General features: G+C 45.6%; 1 protein-coding gene across 1 annotated transcript in view; it reads left to right on the top strand.

Annotated features, from left to right (window-relative positions):
* LOC136577980 (uncharacterized) overlaps nucleotides 1-20,026 on the top strand; it is a 95,429-nt gene that overhangs the window by 37,686 nt on the left and 37,717 nt on the right. Inside the window, exons 7-9 of the mRNA XM_066577891.1 lie at nucleotides 3,669-3,980; nucleotides 8,395-8,733; nucleotides 15,063-15,368. Coding sequence (XP_066433988.1) covers nucleotides 3,669-3,980; nucleotides 8,395-8,733; nucleotides 15,063-15,368 — 957 coding nt within the window. The remainder of the gene's footprint in view (nucleotides 1-3,668; nucleotides 3,981-8,394; nucleotides 8,734-15,062; nucleotides 15,369-20,026) is intronic.

Genomic DNA, 20,026 nt, shown 5'->3' with positions numbered 1-20,026 from the left:
AGTGAGAGAATTAGTGGCAGTGATGGAAATCGAACGATCTACGTGGGGGGGGGGGCGTAACTGTCGACAACGCTCGCACGCGCGCCATTCATCATACGATAGTTGTACTATGTTTATAATCTTCCCAGGAGTGTACTCAACAACTTCCCAAAGATTCATGGCGATCGGATGAATGGTGTAGTAGCGCATAAAGGACAAACACACACAGACAGACAGACAGACACACACACACAGACAGACACACACAGACACGCATACATTCAATTTTATATATATAGATAATACATAAAGTTCTAAAGTTATAATATTACTATTCCTGACACTAATTTTAAGGTTGTCAGCTCTGGGTAATCAGCCACATTCAGTATGAAGTACATTATGAATCTATTACCCATGTGTATAGGGGAGAACAATTAGATATACACTGAAGAGTCACTTTATTTTTGACCATTTCTGGCCTTCAGAACGCAGCAGTTCATCGTAGTGTTCATCCACAGGTATCAGAGGACCCAGGGTACACCAAGAAAACCTCCCCCACACCATTACTCCACTTCCACCAACTTCGCAGGAAGGGATAATCAATTCCTGCTGCTCGTGCTAAATTCTGACCTCCCCATGAGCACGGGGCCACAGAAATCTGGATCCATTTGAACAGGAGATGTTTATCTGCTGCTCAGTGAAACAATTTTTGAGCTCTTTTGTCCCCTGGAGTCTCACCTTTGTTTCTCTCAGATATAATGGCGCTGGAGTTGGTTGTCTATTGTAGCTCAACTTTACGTAGAAATAGTGAGATAGCATTCAGACATGTTAGTTGAGCACCTGCATTGTATTCGGCTGCTCCTGTCTGTTCATCAGAACGTTTCTGTCAGAACTGGTCGGATGCAGGGATCTGACTTTCTTTTGGCCAGTGTTACTGTAAGGACTGGGGTTCAGGATACTGGAAGTCCCTAAAACTGCCTGCAACCCCTCTCCCTACCTACTTGCCCCTCTGGGCTAACTCCTAGGGTGACAACTGGGCGACAGTCCCTGCCCTCACGAGGGAAGCGGAACACGGGGACAGATGACGACAAACACTTAAGGCAAGTCAGATGATCCGGGTCGGCAGCCGGTGGGTACGCGGTACAAAAGAGTCAGGCTATAGGCAAAGTCGGGTCCAGAAGGCAGAGAGTCAAAAACCAGGAGTCAAACGGGAGACAAGCAAAGAATACGCGGGTGCAGCTGGAAGACCAAACTAACACTGGCAAGGATCAGCACACACAGGCAGGTTTAAATGCTGTCAGAGCTCCCGCCCCAGCAGCTGATTGGGGCGGGAGTCTGACAACAACAGGATATCCCACAGGCTGAGCTGGGGAATAGCCCCTAGCCCTGCAAGATGATAGGCGAGGCTCAAGATGCGAGCCTGATTGCCATGGTGCCCAGGACACACCGCCGGGCGGCACCTGTGGCGTCCCTAACAACCCAGTGGCGAGGAGGAGCACAGCGGCCAGGGAGGTATTCAGGACCGGGGCTCCCCTGCGCTGCACGGCAGCCGCTTGTGTGACAGGACCGGCTGTGAGGGCACGGAGTACCCGCGAGCTGCCGGTCCAGACAGTTTCTTGAATTTCTTCTCTGACACCTTTTGGTGAGGAGTTGTTTCTATCCAGAGAATCACCTTTTTCTCGATGTTTTTCCTCAGTCATAACATTCTTGGTATACTCTGCTCGATGTTGCACAAGAAAACCCCAGAAGGTTGGCAGTGAGATCCCGACCCTGGCTAGTCTAGTACTTATGACAACCCTTGATGGAAGTCATTCAGATTGCTGGATTTTCCCATTTAATGTGGATTCACACTGAAATTGATCCACAGAAAACTTCTGACGTCATGTTACTCTGCACTTGGGTCCCAAGTCTAATTTCTATATAGGAAAACACCGATTGTGAGAGGGCCACAAGCTCTAATAAAGGGACCATTCAGTGTTTGTTACTAAAATATGGTTTATTGTGTCCCTTCATGTTCTACATTGTGAAGGATATAAAATGTTGCAGACTTCTCTAGTTCTCTTTTCACACTGTACATGAACCCGAGCTGGAGAAATCCTAATGTGCCTAGAACTTTGCTGCTGCCATCTCATTTTTGGATATTTTTGGTCCATTTAATGTCTTAGGATTTTTTTTTTCATCCTGAAGACTAAGCAAAACAGATGGTTGAAGCATTGAACATAAATGAAGTAGTGTTATAGTTGGCAGGAAACAGAAAGATACGAGCAAATGTAATATGTAATCAGGAACCTAAGATCTCATGCACGGAGTTATATGTGAGATCACACAAAGCTTAAAGGGGTTTCATCTGCAAAACCAATAATAATCTGTCCTCAATAACAAGTCGGCTGATTTGAAGAGGCTGCAGTCGGCCAGAAGACAATACGAAAACCATTGTGTAATGGCCGGGTATAGAACTGCTGCTCTCTCCCATTGAAGTGAATGAGAGACTGCTGCACTACAGTGCACATAGTGGATGGTGTTTTGAGTCTTTTGGCCTACTGTAGCCCCTTCACATCGGTTGTTCGGTGGGGGTGCCAAGTGTTGGAAAACTTACGGTTCTTCTGTTGATGACCTATCCTGAGAGTACATCAGCAAATCTGTTCTCGAAAAACCCAATCCTCCTGTGTTTTTCAGGATAGTCCTGTGGAACGGACCACAAAAGGGGCAGAGCTTATGCAAATATGACTAAAAGTGGTTGTTTCTGGGAGGCTTTGTGAAGGTTCCTGAGTGGATCTTGTCCGGCCTTTAAACTATCCCGAGGAATCAGACTCCATGCCCTAGTACTCTATGGGTCTATACCATGTCTCTGTGTGCCCATGATTGTGCACTACATGCTATTATAGCCCCCCAGAAACATTGCTTCTAGAGCAGATTATACTGCATCACAGACACACCACGTGGTGGCACAGAGTGTCTATAGGTTCATTGTGTAGTCTGTGCAGCAGCATACATGGTCCATGCATTCATTTTGTGCATGATCTCTAAGAATACCCCTAGAATACTCTTATTACACATTATGCGTGAAGTATTCTGCATTATCATGTGCTGTGGCAAAAACTTATAAAGGTGCATGACAACACTGCTGTGTAAATATGGCAGTGTAGCACCTACTCCGCTTCAGTTATAGATACCATAGCTCATTCTATTGGAAATAAAAAAAACTCGTATTCCAGATAACTTCTTTAGAATTTTTTATTGCAACGCGTTTTGGCATAGAAATGCCTTTCTCAAGCAATACATAAAACATACATGCATACACTTATATACATTTTGTTGGTCACTTACAAATGAGGCGTCCTTCTCTCGGACCGTTCGGTACTCTAAAAAATTCTAAGGAAGTTATCTGGAATAGTCCAAGTAGAGCGTGGGAAGCGAGTTTTTTATTTCTACTGGACATATTGCTGTGAGCTTCTGGTTATCCAGACAGCTGATCTAGTACCTCAGATGTCTCTCCGGATTCCACTGGATCGTGGACTAAAAAGACCATTTATACAACGGGTGCCGGTGGGATCCCTCAATCTAGGGTTAACCATCGTGCACCGGTGAGTGAACATTCACTTTCCATACTGATAACAGTAATCTGTCAGCACAAGGCGCATTTCCGACTGGTTTAATCTTAATAGCTCATTCTATGCTTCCTTTCTCAGTAAAACCCAAGCTGTCACAGCCGGTAATGAGAAGTCTAAAGAACCCCAGACAGATTATGTATTCACTCAACTTGGAGAAGTTTTATCCTAAAAGCATCCGGATTACATGGAGGTGTGGAGTGGGAGGATCAGAAGATGTCATATCATCCACTAAATCATTGGCAGATAATCCTGACAGAACCTACAGCATCTCCAGTGAGGTCCGAATTCCTGAGGATCGTCACAAGGATCCACGATTCACAGTACGAGTGACCTGGGAACATGAATCTATGGAGAGCCCAGAATCCAGGGAGCTGTCTATCAGAGATTCAGGTGAGGAGCGGGATGTTACCTCCTCGCTGACCCCTCATACTGTTATATATGGAGAGCCCGGAATCCAGGGAGCTGTCTATCAGAGATTCAGGTGAGGAGCGGGATGTTACCTCCTCGCTGACCCCTAATACTGTTATATATGGAGAGCCTGGAATCAGGGAGCTGTCTATCAGAGATTCAGGTGGGAAGCGGGATGTTACCTCCTCGCTGACCTCTAATACTGTTATATATGGAGAGCCTGGAATCCAGGGAGCTGTCTATCAGAGATTCAGGTGAGGAGCGGGATGTTACCTCCTCGCTGACCCCTAATACTGTTATATATGGAGAGCCTGGAATCAGGGAGCTGTCTATCAGAGATTCAGGTGGGAAGCGGGATGTTACCTCCTCGCTGACCTCTAATACTGTTATATATGGAGAGCCTGGAATCCAGGGAGCTGTCTATCAGAGATTCAGGTGAGGAGCGGGATGTTACCTCCTCGCTGACCCCTAATACTGTTATATATGGAGAGCCTGGAATCAGGGAGCTGTCTATCAGAGATTCAGGTGGGAAGCGGGATGTTACCTCCTCGCTGATCTCTAATACTGTTATATATGGAAAGCCCGGAATCCAGGGAGCTGTCTATCAGAGATTCAGGTGAGGAGTGAGATGTTATCTCCACGCTGACCCCTAATACTGTTATATATGGAGAGCCTGGAATCTAGGGAGCTGTCTATCAGAGATTCAGGTGAGGAGCGGGATGTTACCTTCTCGCTGACCTCTAATACTGTTATATATGGAGAGCCTGGAATCTAGGGAGCTGTCTATCACAGATTTCGTGAGGAGCGGGATGTTACCTCCTCGCTGACCCCTAATACTGTTATATATGTAGAGTCTGGAATAATGGAGCTGTCTATCAGAGATTTAGGTGAGATGTAACTCCAACATATGAACTTTCAAAGAAGGAAAACAGGGACAGTCACTGAAGCTAACACACATTTTCAGTGGAGCCTCCCAAGCACAGCAAAGATGTCCCCAGTGGAGCCCCCCAAGACACAGCAAGGGAGCTCTGATCACTGCCACCTCACAACAAGGCTGCCCCCAATACATAAAAAAAAATTGTGTCTCCCCACAGTAAAACTGCCCCCCCAAACACAGCAGTGGTACACAGCAAGGATGCCCTGAATAGAGCCACCCAAACACAGCTAGGATATTGAAAGTAGTGCCACACAAATACAGTGAAAATGCCCTCAGTTGTGTCACCCCCAAACATAATAAATATTCCCTCAAAGTAGTGCCATCAAACACAGCAAAGGTGGGCCCAGAAGTGCCCCCTTGATGTAAGGATGACCCAGTAGTTCCCCTTAATTTTAGCTATTTTCAACTTAGGACTAAAGGAGGGCAGAGCAGACGACACGGGGTAGATATATGCCCTGCACCGTGTGTGGCGTGCTCAGGACCCTGGGTGATGACTTGTATAGGAGCATAGTGAGAGGAGGATAGAAGGCCGAGGACAACGCTGATTAACACTTTCCAAGTAAATGAAAGATACTTCTCAGAGTTGGGCTTACTAAAAGCCGTGTTAGATACATGTGTCTCTGATCGTAGCGTACAATTTGTTTCCAGCTTTTGGTGAATAGTCTGCTCTCGTTTGGGTGTTCAGCTCTCGTTTTCCTTGGCATACCATCCAGAGACCAACGAGCAGACTGAGAGATGTAATCAGAACCTGGAGCAGTATTTACGTTATGTCTCGGAAAACCAGAAGAACTGGTCGAGGGTCTTACCTCTAGCTGAGTTTGCTCTAAACAGTAGATCACTGGAGGCTACAGGGACATTGCCGTTCTTTTGTAATTACGAATTTCACCCATGTTTTGGTCCCCTTCCCAGGCGGGTTTTCGGAGGTTCCAGGAGCAAATGAGTTGTTTTCTGATATTGAGGCTTGGTGGGCTGAGGTTCAGAGAAATTTACATCGAGCAGTTCGGCGGAGCAAGCGAGTTGCAGACAGTCATCGCTCTGAGGGGGCGGTATTCTGTGTTGGAGACTTGGTTTGGTTGTCTACTAGAAGTATAAAACTCAAGCAACCGTCCACTAAACTTGGCCCACGATTTATCGGTCCCTTTAAAATAATTGAGAAGATTAATGCGGTCGCTTTCCGGTTAGAAAGTCCCAGTGCGATGAAGATTGCCAATGTTTTCCACAAACCTCTGCTCAAAAGATTCCTCAATTCTGGGAATAGTTCACCACCCCCCACTCCTGTTTTAGTGGATGGGGAGTTACAGTTTGTAATAAGTTGCTTTTTGGACTCTCGTCGAGTCAGGAATTCTTTGCAGTAACTTGTACATTGACGTGGTTATGGCCCGGAAAGGTCCATAACCCAGGTCATGGGTTCCGGCTGTCGATGTTTATGCGGGTCGTCTGGTAAAAAAATTTCACAGATTGAATCCGAATCATCCTGGTCCTAAGGGTCCTGGGGCCTCTTCTAGAAGGGGAGGTACTGTTGCAGCCATTCTGAAGTCTTCACCTTGCTTTCAGGCCGGACCAGGATTTAGCAGTGTCTCTACCTTTTCTGGGGCTGAGGGGCATGGTGTCAGGTAAGTGATGTCAGTCCTCACCTGTCTTGGAGTGGCCCTGCCCTATTTAATCTGTGCTAGTATTGACCTCAGTGCTGGTCAATTTTTAGTTGCTTCCTGGTTTGCTGCTGAGGAGCACAGCTTGCCTCTGGAGCGGCTCTTCCTTGCTGCAGTTGCTGCTATAGCTAAATACCCCTGCGTGTTACTATTTATTGTCCCTTTTTGTATCAGGGCTCCCTGGTAGGGGTTTATTAGTGGCCTAGGTACAAGTGTGTCGGAAGCGATCAGCCTGCAGGGGTAGAGGTTTGCAGGGAAATGATTTTCCTTAGTTTTGTATTTACGTTGCACGGTCGTGCTCATTTGTTTTTTTATGCACAGTTGTGCTTATTCTTTTGTTTATGTATGCCACATGTCCGGTAAGGATGCAACAGGCATAGACATTGAGAACTGGGAAGCCCTGGCCCTTGAACGCTCAATTTGGGGGTCAGCCGTTACCAACAGCACTTTTAATTTTGAGAAGGCATGAATGGATGTCGAAAGGGAGAAACGTATTAAGAGGAAAGAACGTCAAGCCAACCCTTGTTGGGACCATTTTCCCCTTGGAAACCGATGTCCCCACTGTGAAAAAACCCTGCAGATCAAGTATTGGTCTCTATAGTCACCTACAGACCCATCGCTAAGCCCCTATATTTGGAAGGCAATCATGCTCGACCATGAGTGATAGCCTATGATGATGATGATGGTGCTCCCCCTACCATCTGTTACATTGCCACTGCAAGTGTCCGGTGCCAGTAAGGCATCCTCTCTTCCTATGGTCGAGTGATGTAAGTGCTCTACAATGATTGGTCCTGTGGTGCAGCACTCACAAATCATTATATAGTGCACACCAATGTGTGACAAAATGGAAATAAATGTCTGACTGACCGCACTATGATCAGGTCCCAGCGTGGCGCAGACAGCCTCTCCTGTTTGGTGATAGACTGCTCTTCCTTCCCAGCTCAGTCTTCCCCACCCTCTGATGTTATGCTTTGAAGAAATCAAGAAAGGGGAGGAGACTAAGCCAGGTGGGAGAGGAAGCGCTGTCTATCACCAAGCAGGAGAAGCTGCCTGCATTGCGTGGAGGATTTGATCATAGTGTTGAACTATGCCATCAGGGTGGCCTGCGGGCCCCCAATGTGCATGAACCCTCTTGAGATATTTAGGCCTGTGTTTAAGGTGTCAAAGATGGTTATAAACTTGTACTCCCAAATTCTTCTATGACGCAGAGATTTAAAGCAGCTCTACCTATAATGGATGATTGTGTTTCTCTAGTGAGGAAGTAGCAGACCTTTGCTCTGGCTTATAGAAAGGGAAGAGGACATTTGGGAGATGGTGGATGTGTTGATTTTATGTTTTTGTTGCATTTGTGGAGCAATGGCCACCTCCATTGTGTCATGCACGCCTTTCACCCATCTGTCCTAAGCCTATTTAATAAGACCTTATAGCCGGGTATCCTACTACCTTGAATCAATTGGAGATGCACTAAAGAGAGGTATTTGTCAGTGTTAGGACCCATTCGAAAGCATGGTCCCCTGGATGTGGCGGATGGGACAACATGCTCCGATCACAATATGTGCTAAGGACCGTACAGTTTTATGTGGTTAGTATAGACAAGAGTTATGCAATTTTATTCAGATATTAGACATGTATAAGTGCTGTCGCAACGTGTTTCTGCTTATACTGTATTGCTGCAGCCATGGTTTACATGACATTTATGTGGTGGGTGTGCCGACCTGGTGTGTTTTGTTACAATTGAGAGACTGACCTCTAGACATCTGAAAAAATATACTTTACTTCATGCATTTAATAGGATGATTCTTCTCCGCAGATTACAGATGGCGTCCGGTTGTAGGAGAGATTCAGATTCCCCGTCTAGTTCACGGCGTCCCGGCCGTCCTGCAGTGTGATATCTCAGAGTATTTCCCAGATGCAATTACTGTGAAATGGCAGATAGGTGCTGAACTTAATATCTGCAAAGAAGCTGATGGTGCCATTAACCAGAGTGTGACATCCATGAGAGCGGACGATAACACCTACAGCTGTACCTCCAGTCTGACCATCACCCCCACACTGGGGGCACATCAGGGGGCAGAATATATATGTATAGTGGACCATCCCGCCCTGGAGAAACCCATAGTGAGAAGCACAGGGAGGCTACAAGTCACCGGTGAGTGCATATACAACAGACATAATAAAGCAAAAGTTTTCAAATTTCATAGGCAGCCGGTCACCCTGTCAGTATGTCTTTAAAATGCAGCAGGAAACCCACACAAGCAGGGCGTACGGAACATTTATTACTGAGGCTGGACCAGTTTTGGTGTAAGTTACACCGTTTTTGGTCCAAGTCAATCTAGACAGATTCACACTATAGGTTTTATATAAGGGATGTTCTATATATAAGGAATGCGTCAGTGAAACGGATGCAGATCCTCTATGCCAGACCCTGGTTTGGCTATGGGGCAGCTGACCATACAAATAGACCAGGATGCAGTACTTGAGGGTGTGAACAGACATAAGCAGGAGACTTAGCCAAGGTCAGGGCACACTGATAATGGTATGGATGTCACACAACTGAAAGAAGCAGTGCAAAACCAAAAAACATGGAGGGAGCCTTTAGGGTCGCTGAGGGTCATGAATGACCTAATGGCTAACAAAAAGAATAGGGCACACAGCATAAACCTCAGTACGGGAGTCAGAAAGAGGTCAGGGCTGGCAGAACAGGTTCAGTAAAATGTACAGTCTGAGTGGGTAGGAAGCTGGCAGTGAGTAGTCCAATAAAAGTAGCCAAAGTTAGGGAGAGAGTAAGCAGAGTAGCCAGTGTAATGGGGTGTGTGAAGTAACGCAGCCACACTGCATGTTGACAATCGTTAAATGTTTCATATAGTGTGTAACGGTCTTTTATACGGTAGCAGGGTGCCCTCTGGTGGTTATTTTCAGGAATTACAGGTGATCTAGTTCTCATTGGTTGTGGGGTGACACATGGGGTCGTTTGGACGCTTGTAATGCATGTTTGCTCACCAGCTCTTATTTTGTGGCATCCTGCCAGGTGATGAATCAGGCCTACAGGCTTGGCCCGAAGTGTTGGGGCCTACAGCTCAGATACTTCTACTTGCCACCAGACATCGGTGCTTCTGGGGTATCACCAGCGAGTATTGGGTGACAGTCCCTCATTTAGTAGGCGTCCAAACCCTCCATGTGCCGCCCTGCTGCCACGGAGATGAATTCACTAGCGGCAATATGTCCCTACCGGCAGTAACAGGCTTCCCAGGTGTGAGTCTATGTAAAAAGGACGGCTTCACGTTTATTGTAGATTACGCTTGTGGATTTCCACTTCATTAACTTTGGTAAGAACATTCTTTTATTGCCTCATGCACATTATTGTCAACCTCAAAAATAAGGTAAGGAGAGCGGCCTGAACGTCTCCTCTGACCTTAATTCCGCCTGCCAACGTAGGGTGACCTAAGACTTTGCTCGGCACACTAAGATGCCACACCTCGAAACGGGTGCATGATTGTGTCCTTTTAAAACTGCAATCACTCACATAGTATTGCATCAACCAATTGCACCTCTCCAGGTGAGATGGTTTGACCCCTGTCCCTTACTAACCAGGAAAAGTGGGGAACCCCTGCCTAAAAGTGGAGCAATTGTCCCGATAAGGTCAGTCTCACTGTCTTAATCTGGGACCTGGCTATCCCTGATCAGGAACCTGGAGAGATGCACTAAACACTCTTGGAAATGACACACACACACACACACAGACACACACAGACACACACAGACACACACACACACACACATGTCTGGCCATCAGCATAGACATACCACACGTCACTGTTCACACCAACATACATGGTTGTACAAACAACATATAACAGGAATCCCACCCAGAGCTCACATGCATACAGGTTGCATGCCATAGCTAGTCCAAGTGTCCTCACACCAGGGGAATAGAGAGTCAGCCACCGTGCTGACCTAGGGAGCAGTGTCAGGCATCACTCATCTAACACACACACACGCACAAGACATAAGAGGTCTGGAGACCACACCTGCCCAGGGATAGGGAGAAACCCATGGGCCGCCTGCACCTGTGTGGTCACAGTACTGCACACTACACAATGCACTAACCCCAAAATGCAAGGAGGGGAGGAACAGCAGGTGTCCAGACCATCTACAGGGGAGGAGAGAGGGACACTTCAAACAAGCATGCAAACACCAGCACTCAGTGGGCTCAACACAGGGTAGAACAATGAAGCACTAAATGGCCAGCAATCTCTCCCAAGAGTTTGCTGGTATTTATCTGCTGCAGACCAGGGGGATTGGCTGCTGGAGAATACCTCACCCAGCCAGCTCAATTAAACCCTACCTGTGAAGGTGTGCACAAGGAAGCCTGTAAAACCACAGTTCCCAGATGCACAACCTTAACAGTTTATTTCTGCAACGCTCGGTTATAAGTATTGCACCTCAGTCCTGGCGGGCGGGTGTTTGTTTACATGATTTAATGAATAGTTTTAGCAGCACAAAAAGAGACTGCAGTAAGTTTCGGCACAAGACACTCGGCGAGGCTGCAGGCCTGCAATCGGGCCCATTTTCAGACTTATGGTCCAGCTGTGGATATGTGGGTTCAGAAACTGGACCCAACCCCATGGGAGGAAAACGCCGCTCCTGTAACATTGGCGGCACCTGCCAGAGTGGGGTGTCAATCCCCTATCCCCTGAACCTAGGGTGGCCCGAACACCACCCAGGGGAAAGACCCGGAAATCAGGACAAACACCAGTAACTTGCAGAATTCATTTAACCCCTTCACTCCCCAGGACATTTATTTACATCATGCAGTGTGCAGTTTGTACAGAGCAGGATTGGGGGGGGGGGGGGGGGGGGGTCGTTCCTACTCCTGTCTCTAACAGCTGATAGCCACCTGCAGCAGTTTCAATCAGCCTGAGTGCTGATCGTGGCTATTAACCCCTTGAATGCCGCTGTCAATTCTGACAGCGGCATTTAAATGTTCTGCATGGCCTCATCATGATGAGATCGTGAGGTGTCATTCAGTTGCCATGGACATGGTATTGCATTATACTCTATGAGCAATGAAACAATCACAAGTAAAAGTACCTGAAGTTAGTGAGACAAAAAAAATTGTAAAAATGAGTTTTAAAATGTTTAATTATTTAAAAAAAAATTAAAGGTTATAAAAGTAAAAAAACAAAACAAAAAAACCCTTTTCCATATTTATAATGAAAAAACGAAAACCTATTTAGTATCGCTGCATCCATTAATGTCCGATCTATCAAAGTCACACATTATGTATCCCACGCAGTGAACATAATGAGATAAAAATATACAGAACGCTGAAATTGCACTTTTGTGGTCACCCTGTCTCCAAAAATAACAATTAAATAAAAAGCGATCAAAAAGTCGTATGTACTCCACCATGACTCCAATAGAAAGTACAGGACGTCCCGCAGACAGCGAGCCCTAGCACAACTATGTTGCTGTAAAAATTTAAAAGCTAAGGCTGTTAGAAGATGGCGACAGAAAATAGCAAAAAAATTTTTTAAGTGTTTTATTTTAAAAGCAATACAGCGAAAAAAACACATTTGTTATTGTTTAGAGATGAGCGAACGTACTCGGTAAAGCACTACTCGTCCGAGTAATGTGCTTTATCCGAGTATCTCCCCGCTCGTCTTGAAAGATTCGGGGAGCGCCGCTGCTGACAGGTGAGTTGCGGCGGGGAGCAGGGGAGAGCGGGCTGGAGAGAAGGAGAGAGAGATCTCCCCTCCGTTCCTCCCCGCTCTCCCCTGCAGCTCCCCGCTCTGCGGCGCTCCCCGAATCTTTCAGGACGAGCGGGGAGGTACTCGGATAAAGCACATTACTCAGACGAGTAGTGCTTTACCGAGTACGTTCGCTCATCTCTATTATTGTTGTAATTGTCGGGACCCACAGAATACAGTCCTCATGTCATTTGTGCCTTAGGTCTTATTTAGACGACCGTATATCGACTCAGTTTTCACGCCGAGCCGATATACGGTGTCCTTGTCTGCAGGGGGGGGGGGATGGAAGAGCCAGGAGCAGGAACTGAGCTCCCGCCCCCTCTCTGCCCCTTGCCACTATTTGCAATAGGAGGGGGCGAGACGGGGGCTGAGCTAAGTTCCATCACTTAGCCCTGGCGCCATACCGCCCTCCTATTGCAAATAGCGGCGAGGGGCGGGGAAGGGGCAGGAGCTCAGTTCCTGCTCCTGGCTCTTCCATCCTCCCCTCCCCACCCTGCAGATGAGGACAACGTATATCGGCGTGAAGACCGAGCCGATATACGGTCGTCTAAATAAGCCCTTAGTGTGTACGCCGTAAAAACAAGATCCCTGAAAGATGGCAGAACTGCGAGGGTTTTTTCCATTGTACTCCATTTAGAAATGTTCACGTTTTTCAGTACATTATATGGTACATTAACCCCTTCACTCTATGTGATGTAAGTTATGTCCTGGCTGCGGAGTACTTAATAGAAGCTGAGCCTACGCCATCTCACAGCCGAAGGGCTGTTACTGATAGCCGGGCTCCTGCTGCAACAGCAGGGATAGATAAAAACATTCATCTCCACTGTTAACGCCCTGCAAAAACGGTTCACAGAGGGAGTGCGCCCCCTCAATAATGTCATCGGATTGCCACAATGCAATCGCAGAGGGCCAGTGGGTTGCCTTGGCAACTGAACATTAGAAACTGGTGTCCCGGCTTGCCATCAATTAGGCATTGCAGTACAGAAATACTGCTATGCATTATCATAGCTGTTATGGTTCCATTCCTCTAGAGGGACATAAAAAATGTAAAAAAAAATGTAACAAAAAATCCCTTCTTGCACACTTTAAACATCCCACATTTTTATCTGTAACGAATTGTACAATAAATTGAACACAATATTTATTCTGCACAGTTCTTATTGTGCAAAAGTGGAAAAATCTAAGAAAATAATAATAATTGTGGTATCGTCGTACTGACCCGCAGAAAAAAGGTATCATGTCATTTATGCTACATCATTGACCCTGTAAAAAATGGCAGAATTGATGTGTTTTCTCTCCCTGCTCTCAAACAAAAAATAAAAGTTTTACAAAACAGTATATGTTTTGAAAAATGGTACAAATAAAAACTACAGTTCGCCACACAAAAAAACAGCCCTCATACCGCCGTGTCAGCTGAAAAGAAATAAGCTATGGCTTTTGAAAAGTGAAAATCCCCCCAAAAAAATTGTTTGGTCCTTTGACTGAAAACAGGCCGTGTCCTTAAGGGGTTAAATGGTACCATTGAAAAATAAAACTCATCCCACAAAAAACAAGCCTCAGATAAATACATCAATGGATAAATAAGAGAGTTATGATTTTTAAAACTGGGGAGGAGATGACAAAAGTGAAAAACAAAATGGCGGTGTCATTAGGGGTTAAGGCAGCGGGGATGTGCGAGCGTGTGAGGCCTTTGGGCAGCAGTGAGAGGCAGACTAGAAGCCTGAGCATGGCACCAGTCACCAACAGGTAAAGCAAGATGGCGGCCGCAGCCATGAGGCTTAACAGAATCTATATATATAAAGCTGAAAGCCCTCACTGACTCACTCACTGACTCACTGACTGACTGACTCGCCAAAAGTTCTCCAACTTCCCGATGTCGTAGAAACATGAATTTTGGCACAAGCATAGATTATGTCATAAATAGGAAAAGCTAATGGGTCCCAACTCGATTATTCAATTCTATGCGCAAAAGAATTAGCGTCCAAATTTTACGTACGGAATCTAATTCTCTCACTTCCTGGTGTCATAGAAACTCGAAATTTGATCATTTATTCCAGTTCCATAAAAGCAGGAGTTACAAGCAGCGACGTTTCGACCATTGTTGGTCTTTTTCAAGCATCAAACTTAAAATTTCGCACGGGCATTGAATATGTCATAAATAGGAAAAGTTAACGGGTCCCAACTCGAATATTCAATTCTAAGCGCAAAAGAATTAGCGTCGAAATTTTACATACGGAATGTAATTTTCTCACTTTCCGGTGTCATAGAAATGTGAAATTTGGCACGGGCATTGATTATGTCATAAATAGGAAAAGTTAATGGGTCCCAACTTGATTATTCAATTCTAAGTGCAAAAGAATTAGCGTCCAAATTTTACGTATGAAATCTAATTCTCTCACTTCCTGATGTCATTTTATATAAAGGAAACGTCGCATGGTTACCTCCCCGTGAGGTTTCCTGGGTAACACAGAGAACTATGCAAAATGGTGAACATAGGTTTTTCCTCGGTATCTCTAAAGTAACCACGACTTCAGAAGATTTTCCGTGTGAACACCAGATAAACACCAGTACCAAATTAACTCGGGCGAAGCCGGGTATATCAGCTAGTATTTCATATATAAGAAATGATGTAATTATAAGATGTGTTCTGTATGTAAATTAGTGGTTCTATGAATATTTATACAAGTACCAAGATGGATTATTTAACTATTTACTATTCTAATTCCAGCTGCACCTCAGATGTTGGCACCCATAGAGATCACTATGACAGAATCATCTCGTGTTCAGTTCTCTCTGAGCCTACAGAAGTTTTACCCTAAAGATATAGAAATCTCCTGGAGCCTGGAATATATGGCTAAGAAACGTGAATTATCACCTGAGCAAACCGTCACAACACGAGATGATGGGCCCACATATGACGTCACCAGCGTTGTCCGGGTTCTTAAGTATTTATTCAAAGACCCTCAGATGAAAATCACAGTAATGTGGAGCCACGAGGCGATGGAACCAGAGACCAGATCACTGAGTATCAGAGGTGAATCCATTCTGTCTATGTGTTTGTCTGTCTGCTTAGCCATCTACAGTTGCAATCAAGATTATTCTTCCTTCACTGCACATTTGTTTTTGTTTTTGTCAAACTTACATTCTTTCAGCTGTTTGCAAAAAAAGAAAAAAACCAACATGAACAATATAAGTACAAGTAGCTCAATACAGCTATTATAGCAAGTGGTTTGTACAAATTCACCACAAAGTGCCACTTTAAAAGGGGTTGTCCAAGTTGTACCATCTCAGGACAATGCCTTCCCCACTGAGCAACATTGCAAATAAATACTCACCTCTCGTCCAGTTTGCGATTGGTCAGCGATTCATCACTGCACTCTGTTATTGGCTGCAGCCCCTGTGATGTCCCACAAACCAGGTGGGAAGGCAGCTGTAAACAAGGACCAGAAGGGGGGACCGAGCACCGTCACAGAACACAGTGGTAGTGGGGAGAGGCAAAAATATGTTTATTTGTTATGTTACTCAATGGGGAAAGGTTTGTCCTGAGATGGTATTGTAGTGGCCCACAGTTAATGGGGCCTCCTCCATAAGTGTGAATGTATTTGTCTTGTGCCTATGTATTGTCAGTGTCTTTTATGTTGCATGAATTTGATGTGTATTGCATAACCACAGCACTGAATGGGTTAACTGTCTGGTATGTGAGATGTCTGAAAAATGTATCTTGTTGTAGGTCATGCGATCATGATCGTGTTTGCAAGGTGTCTGCAAGTTAGTCTCGTCTAGTCTAGTGTAGTCTGGGCTTGCAAGAGAGACGAAAGGAGTGGAGTGCTGTTCTGCAAATTGAGCCACTCAGATACTGCCCGCTCCGTGTGGTCCAGAATGGAAGAGGCTGAGAGATTCATAGCAGCTTGTCCTGGGCCCAATTCACCCAGGCCTTCCTGCTGTTAATATGGAGGACTGAGAGTGTGAGAGGAGCCGCCATGCAGCGCTGACTGCCCGTCTTCCACATGTTAGTGTTGACTGGTAGGGAGCTGGAGAGAGTGAAGGAGATTGGCTGGAAACAGAACCCTGCAGATAACTTGGACTGTGGATTTGTCTGTCATCCCGTGAATCCTCCCTGTCACGCCACTTTCTATTCTGCACCATTTTCCTGCTGGCGTGTGTATACTACTGTCAGACTGTAAATAGTTTCTTTAAGTAAACGAGTGCTGCCAACCATTCCCGGCTTCGCTTTGAAATGTTTCTCTGTGTGGATTACTTATTTCAACCTGGAATTCATTGCAGAGGATGAAACGGTGGCATCACAAGTGACAGCACTTAAGGTAAACCACGTATTAGGTTATCACCATGAGACTCCCTCAGCAGTAACTTGGACGAGTCCCGTGCTACCCCTAGGGGAGAAGACAGTAGAGCTCTGTGACAACTGCTGCAGTCTTAGAATTATTCAGCCCCCTGAATAGAATTCCTCATAAGAGCACACTTTTGCAAATCAGGTGTTGTCTCAAGCACACCTGGTGCAACTAATCAAGGGTTCCTCAATACACATCAAATACTTGGACCAGCTAGGGTTTTGTTGATTGTATATTCAAAATAAATCAAGGGAGTGATCCAAAAAGTTAATAGAATAGATCATTGCCTTGTGCAGACAAGGAAAGATAGGAAAGGCACTAAAGTGGAAGATTTATGAAACTATCTAAGGGCTCTTACCCACTTGCGTTTTTTTTAACGCTGCAATATCGCTCCGTTTTTTAACTGAAATGTCAAAGGGACTTAGCAACCAATCACAGAGCAGTTTTCATTTTACTAGCGCAGAATACAAAATTAAAGCTACATTGTGATTGGCTGCCAGGGACAACTAAGACAGTTTTTTTTCTTTTAGGGCTCCTCCCACTTTTTAAACGCTGTGATATCGCTGCTTTTTTTTTACGTGATTGTCAATAGGACTATCTAATGTTAAAAACGCATAACACAAAAATCACAGAGCACAAACTTGCGATGCGTTTTTAACATTAGAGAGTCCTATTGACAATCACGTTAAAAAACCGCAGCAATATCGCAGCGTTTAAAAAGTGGGAGGAGCCCTAAAAGGAAAAAAAACTGTCTTAGTTTTCCCTGGCAGCCAATCACAATGCAGCTTTCATTTTGTATTCTGCGCTAGTAAAATGAAAACTGCTCTGTGATTGGTTGCTAGGGGCAACTAGGACTATTTTTCTTTTAGACAGCTTCATACATCTGCCTCTGAATAGAGATAGTTGGAAGCATATTTCACAAGTTCAAAGTCGAAAGAAACACGGTCTACACTACCTGAACGTGGCAAAAAGAGGAAGTGATCATCGGCTGTCATCCGATTCCAGAGGAGGTAGATGCTCAAAAACCATCAAGTGACTACAAAAGACATATAGAAGGATTTGGTGGGAGCAGGCATTGAGGTTTCCATTTGTACAATAATGTATGTACTTCATCATGAAGACCTTCCTCTCTGAACTCCAAGACGTGATCTCTACGGGTCCAAAAGCATAAGAAAAGTCATATCCAATGTGCTCAAAACCATATAAATAAGCCACAGAGGTTTGTGGATTCTGTTCTTTGGAGCAATGAAACACTGGAACTTTTCAGGCCTTTGGATCAGCCTTATGTCTGGAGAAGGAAGAATGAAACATATACTTAAAGAACCCTCCACCAACAGTGAAGCATGGTGCTGGCTCAGTGATGCTCTGGGGCTGCTTTACTTCCTCCGGCACTGAAAATCTGCAGTGTATGGAGGGCAAGATGGATTCACTTATGTATCAGGATATTCTACCATAAAGCATTATGCCTTCTGTGAGGAAGCTGAAGCTTGGGCTTCATTGGACCTTCCAACAGGACGATGATCCCAAGCATTCCTCAAGGTCCATCAAGACTTGGTTTCAGAAGTGTCCAGTAAAAAAGTGGTGGCAGCATCAATGGTGTAGGTTTAAGCAAAGTTTATTTCATACCATCCAGTTTCAATGTTTCGGCCCTCTGGCCTTTTTCAAGGATAATTCACAAATAACACATACCCACATATATATGAACAATACAATTAAAACAGATCAATTACCATTAAAAATCCCAACAGAATTAATCAGCCATACTACAAAGCATATAATAATAGTTGGCAGTACCTCCGAGACCTCGCCATGTTTCCACAGCGTTCAGTCTTATTCAAAGTGCCTGTGCGTGATGAAACAGCAGCCACAATACTTGCATGGGACCTTTCCATCAGTATGCCATATAGCGCTGGTGCGGGATTTCTAAGCGATCACGGGACTATGCCTAGTCGGTAGAGATGAGCGAGCACCAAGATGCTCGGGTGCTCGTTACTCAAGACGAAATTATCGCTATGCTCGAGGGTTCGTTTCGAGTAACGAACCCCATTGAAGTCAATGGGCGACTCGAGCATTTTTGTATTTTGCCGATGCTCGCTAAGGTTTCCATTTGTGAAAATCTGGGCAATTCAAGAAAGTGATGGGAACGACAGAGCAACGGATAGGGCAGGCGAGGGGCTACATGTTGGGCTGCATCTCAAGTTCCCAGGTCCCACTATTAAGCCACAATAGCGGCAAGAGTGCCCCCCCCCCCCTCCCAACAATTTTTACTTCTGAAAAACCCTCATTAGCAATGCATACCTTAGCTAAGCACCACACTACCTCCAACAAAGCACAATCACTGCCTGCATGACACTCCGCTGCCACTTCTCCTGGGTTACATGCTACCCCCCCCCCCCCCCCGCACGACCCAGTGTCCACAGCGCACACCAAAGTGTCCCTGCGCAGCCTTCAGCTGCCCTCATGCCACACGCTGGCCTCACAGCCACACCACCCTCATGTCTATTTATAAGTGCGTCTGCCATGAGGAGGAACCGCAGGCACACACTGCAGAGGGTTGGCACGGCTAGGCAGCGACCCTCTTTAAAAGGAGCGGGGAGATAGCCCACAATGCTGTGCAGAAGCAATGAGAAATATAATCCTGTGCCACCGCCATCAGGAGCTGCACACGTGGGCATAGCAATGGGGAACCTATGTGCCACACACTATTCATTCTGTCAAGGTGTCTGCATGCCCCAGTCAGACCACGGTTTTTTATAAATAGTCACAGGCAGGTACAACTCCGCAATGGGAATTCCGTGTGCACCCACAGCATGGGTGGCTCCCTGGAACCCACAGGCTGTACATAAATGTATCCCATTGCAGTGCCCTGGACAGCAGAGCTAACGTCAGATTAAATGCAGGTGGGCTTCGGCCCACACTGCATGCCCCAGTCAGACTGGGGTTCTTTAGAAGTGGAAACATGCAGTTACAACTCCGTGTGGACCGACAGCATGGGTGGCTCCCTGGAACCCACCGGCGGTACATAAATATATCCCACTGCAGTGCCCAGCACAGCTGAGGTAATGTCAGGTTTAATGCAGGTGGGCTAAAAATTTCTAGGATAAGGGTGCCCACCCACTGGCGTTTGCGATTTCCGAGCGTGAAAAACGCAGCGTTTTCCGCGGCATTTTCGCGGCTTTTTCGCGCCTTTTCCGTTAATTTTCATTGACATTCATAGGTGCATTAAGACAAAAATAAGGACACATATGCAACTGACAGTTCCTATGTTAAAAATTGCAACGGACCGAAAAAAAAAACGCCAGGGGACAGGAACACATTCAATACTAATTGCTCTTGAGAAAAA

Source organism: Eleutherodactylus coqui, chromosome 8 (genome assembly GCF_035609145.1).
Source record: "Eleutherodactylus coqui strain aEleCoq1 chromosome 8, aEleCoq1.hap1, whole genome shotgun sequence".
In the NCBI taxonomy this organism is placed as follows: domain Eukaryota; kingdom Metazoa; phylum Chordata; class Amphibia; order Anura; family Eleutherodactylidae; genus Eleutherodactylus; species Eleutherodactylus coqui.
The sequence above is the reverse complement of the archived record's forward strand: the minus strand, read 5'-3'. Positions and strand labels throughout refer to the sequence as shown.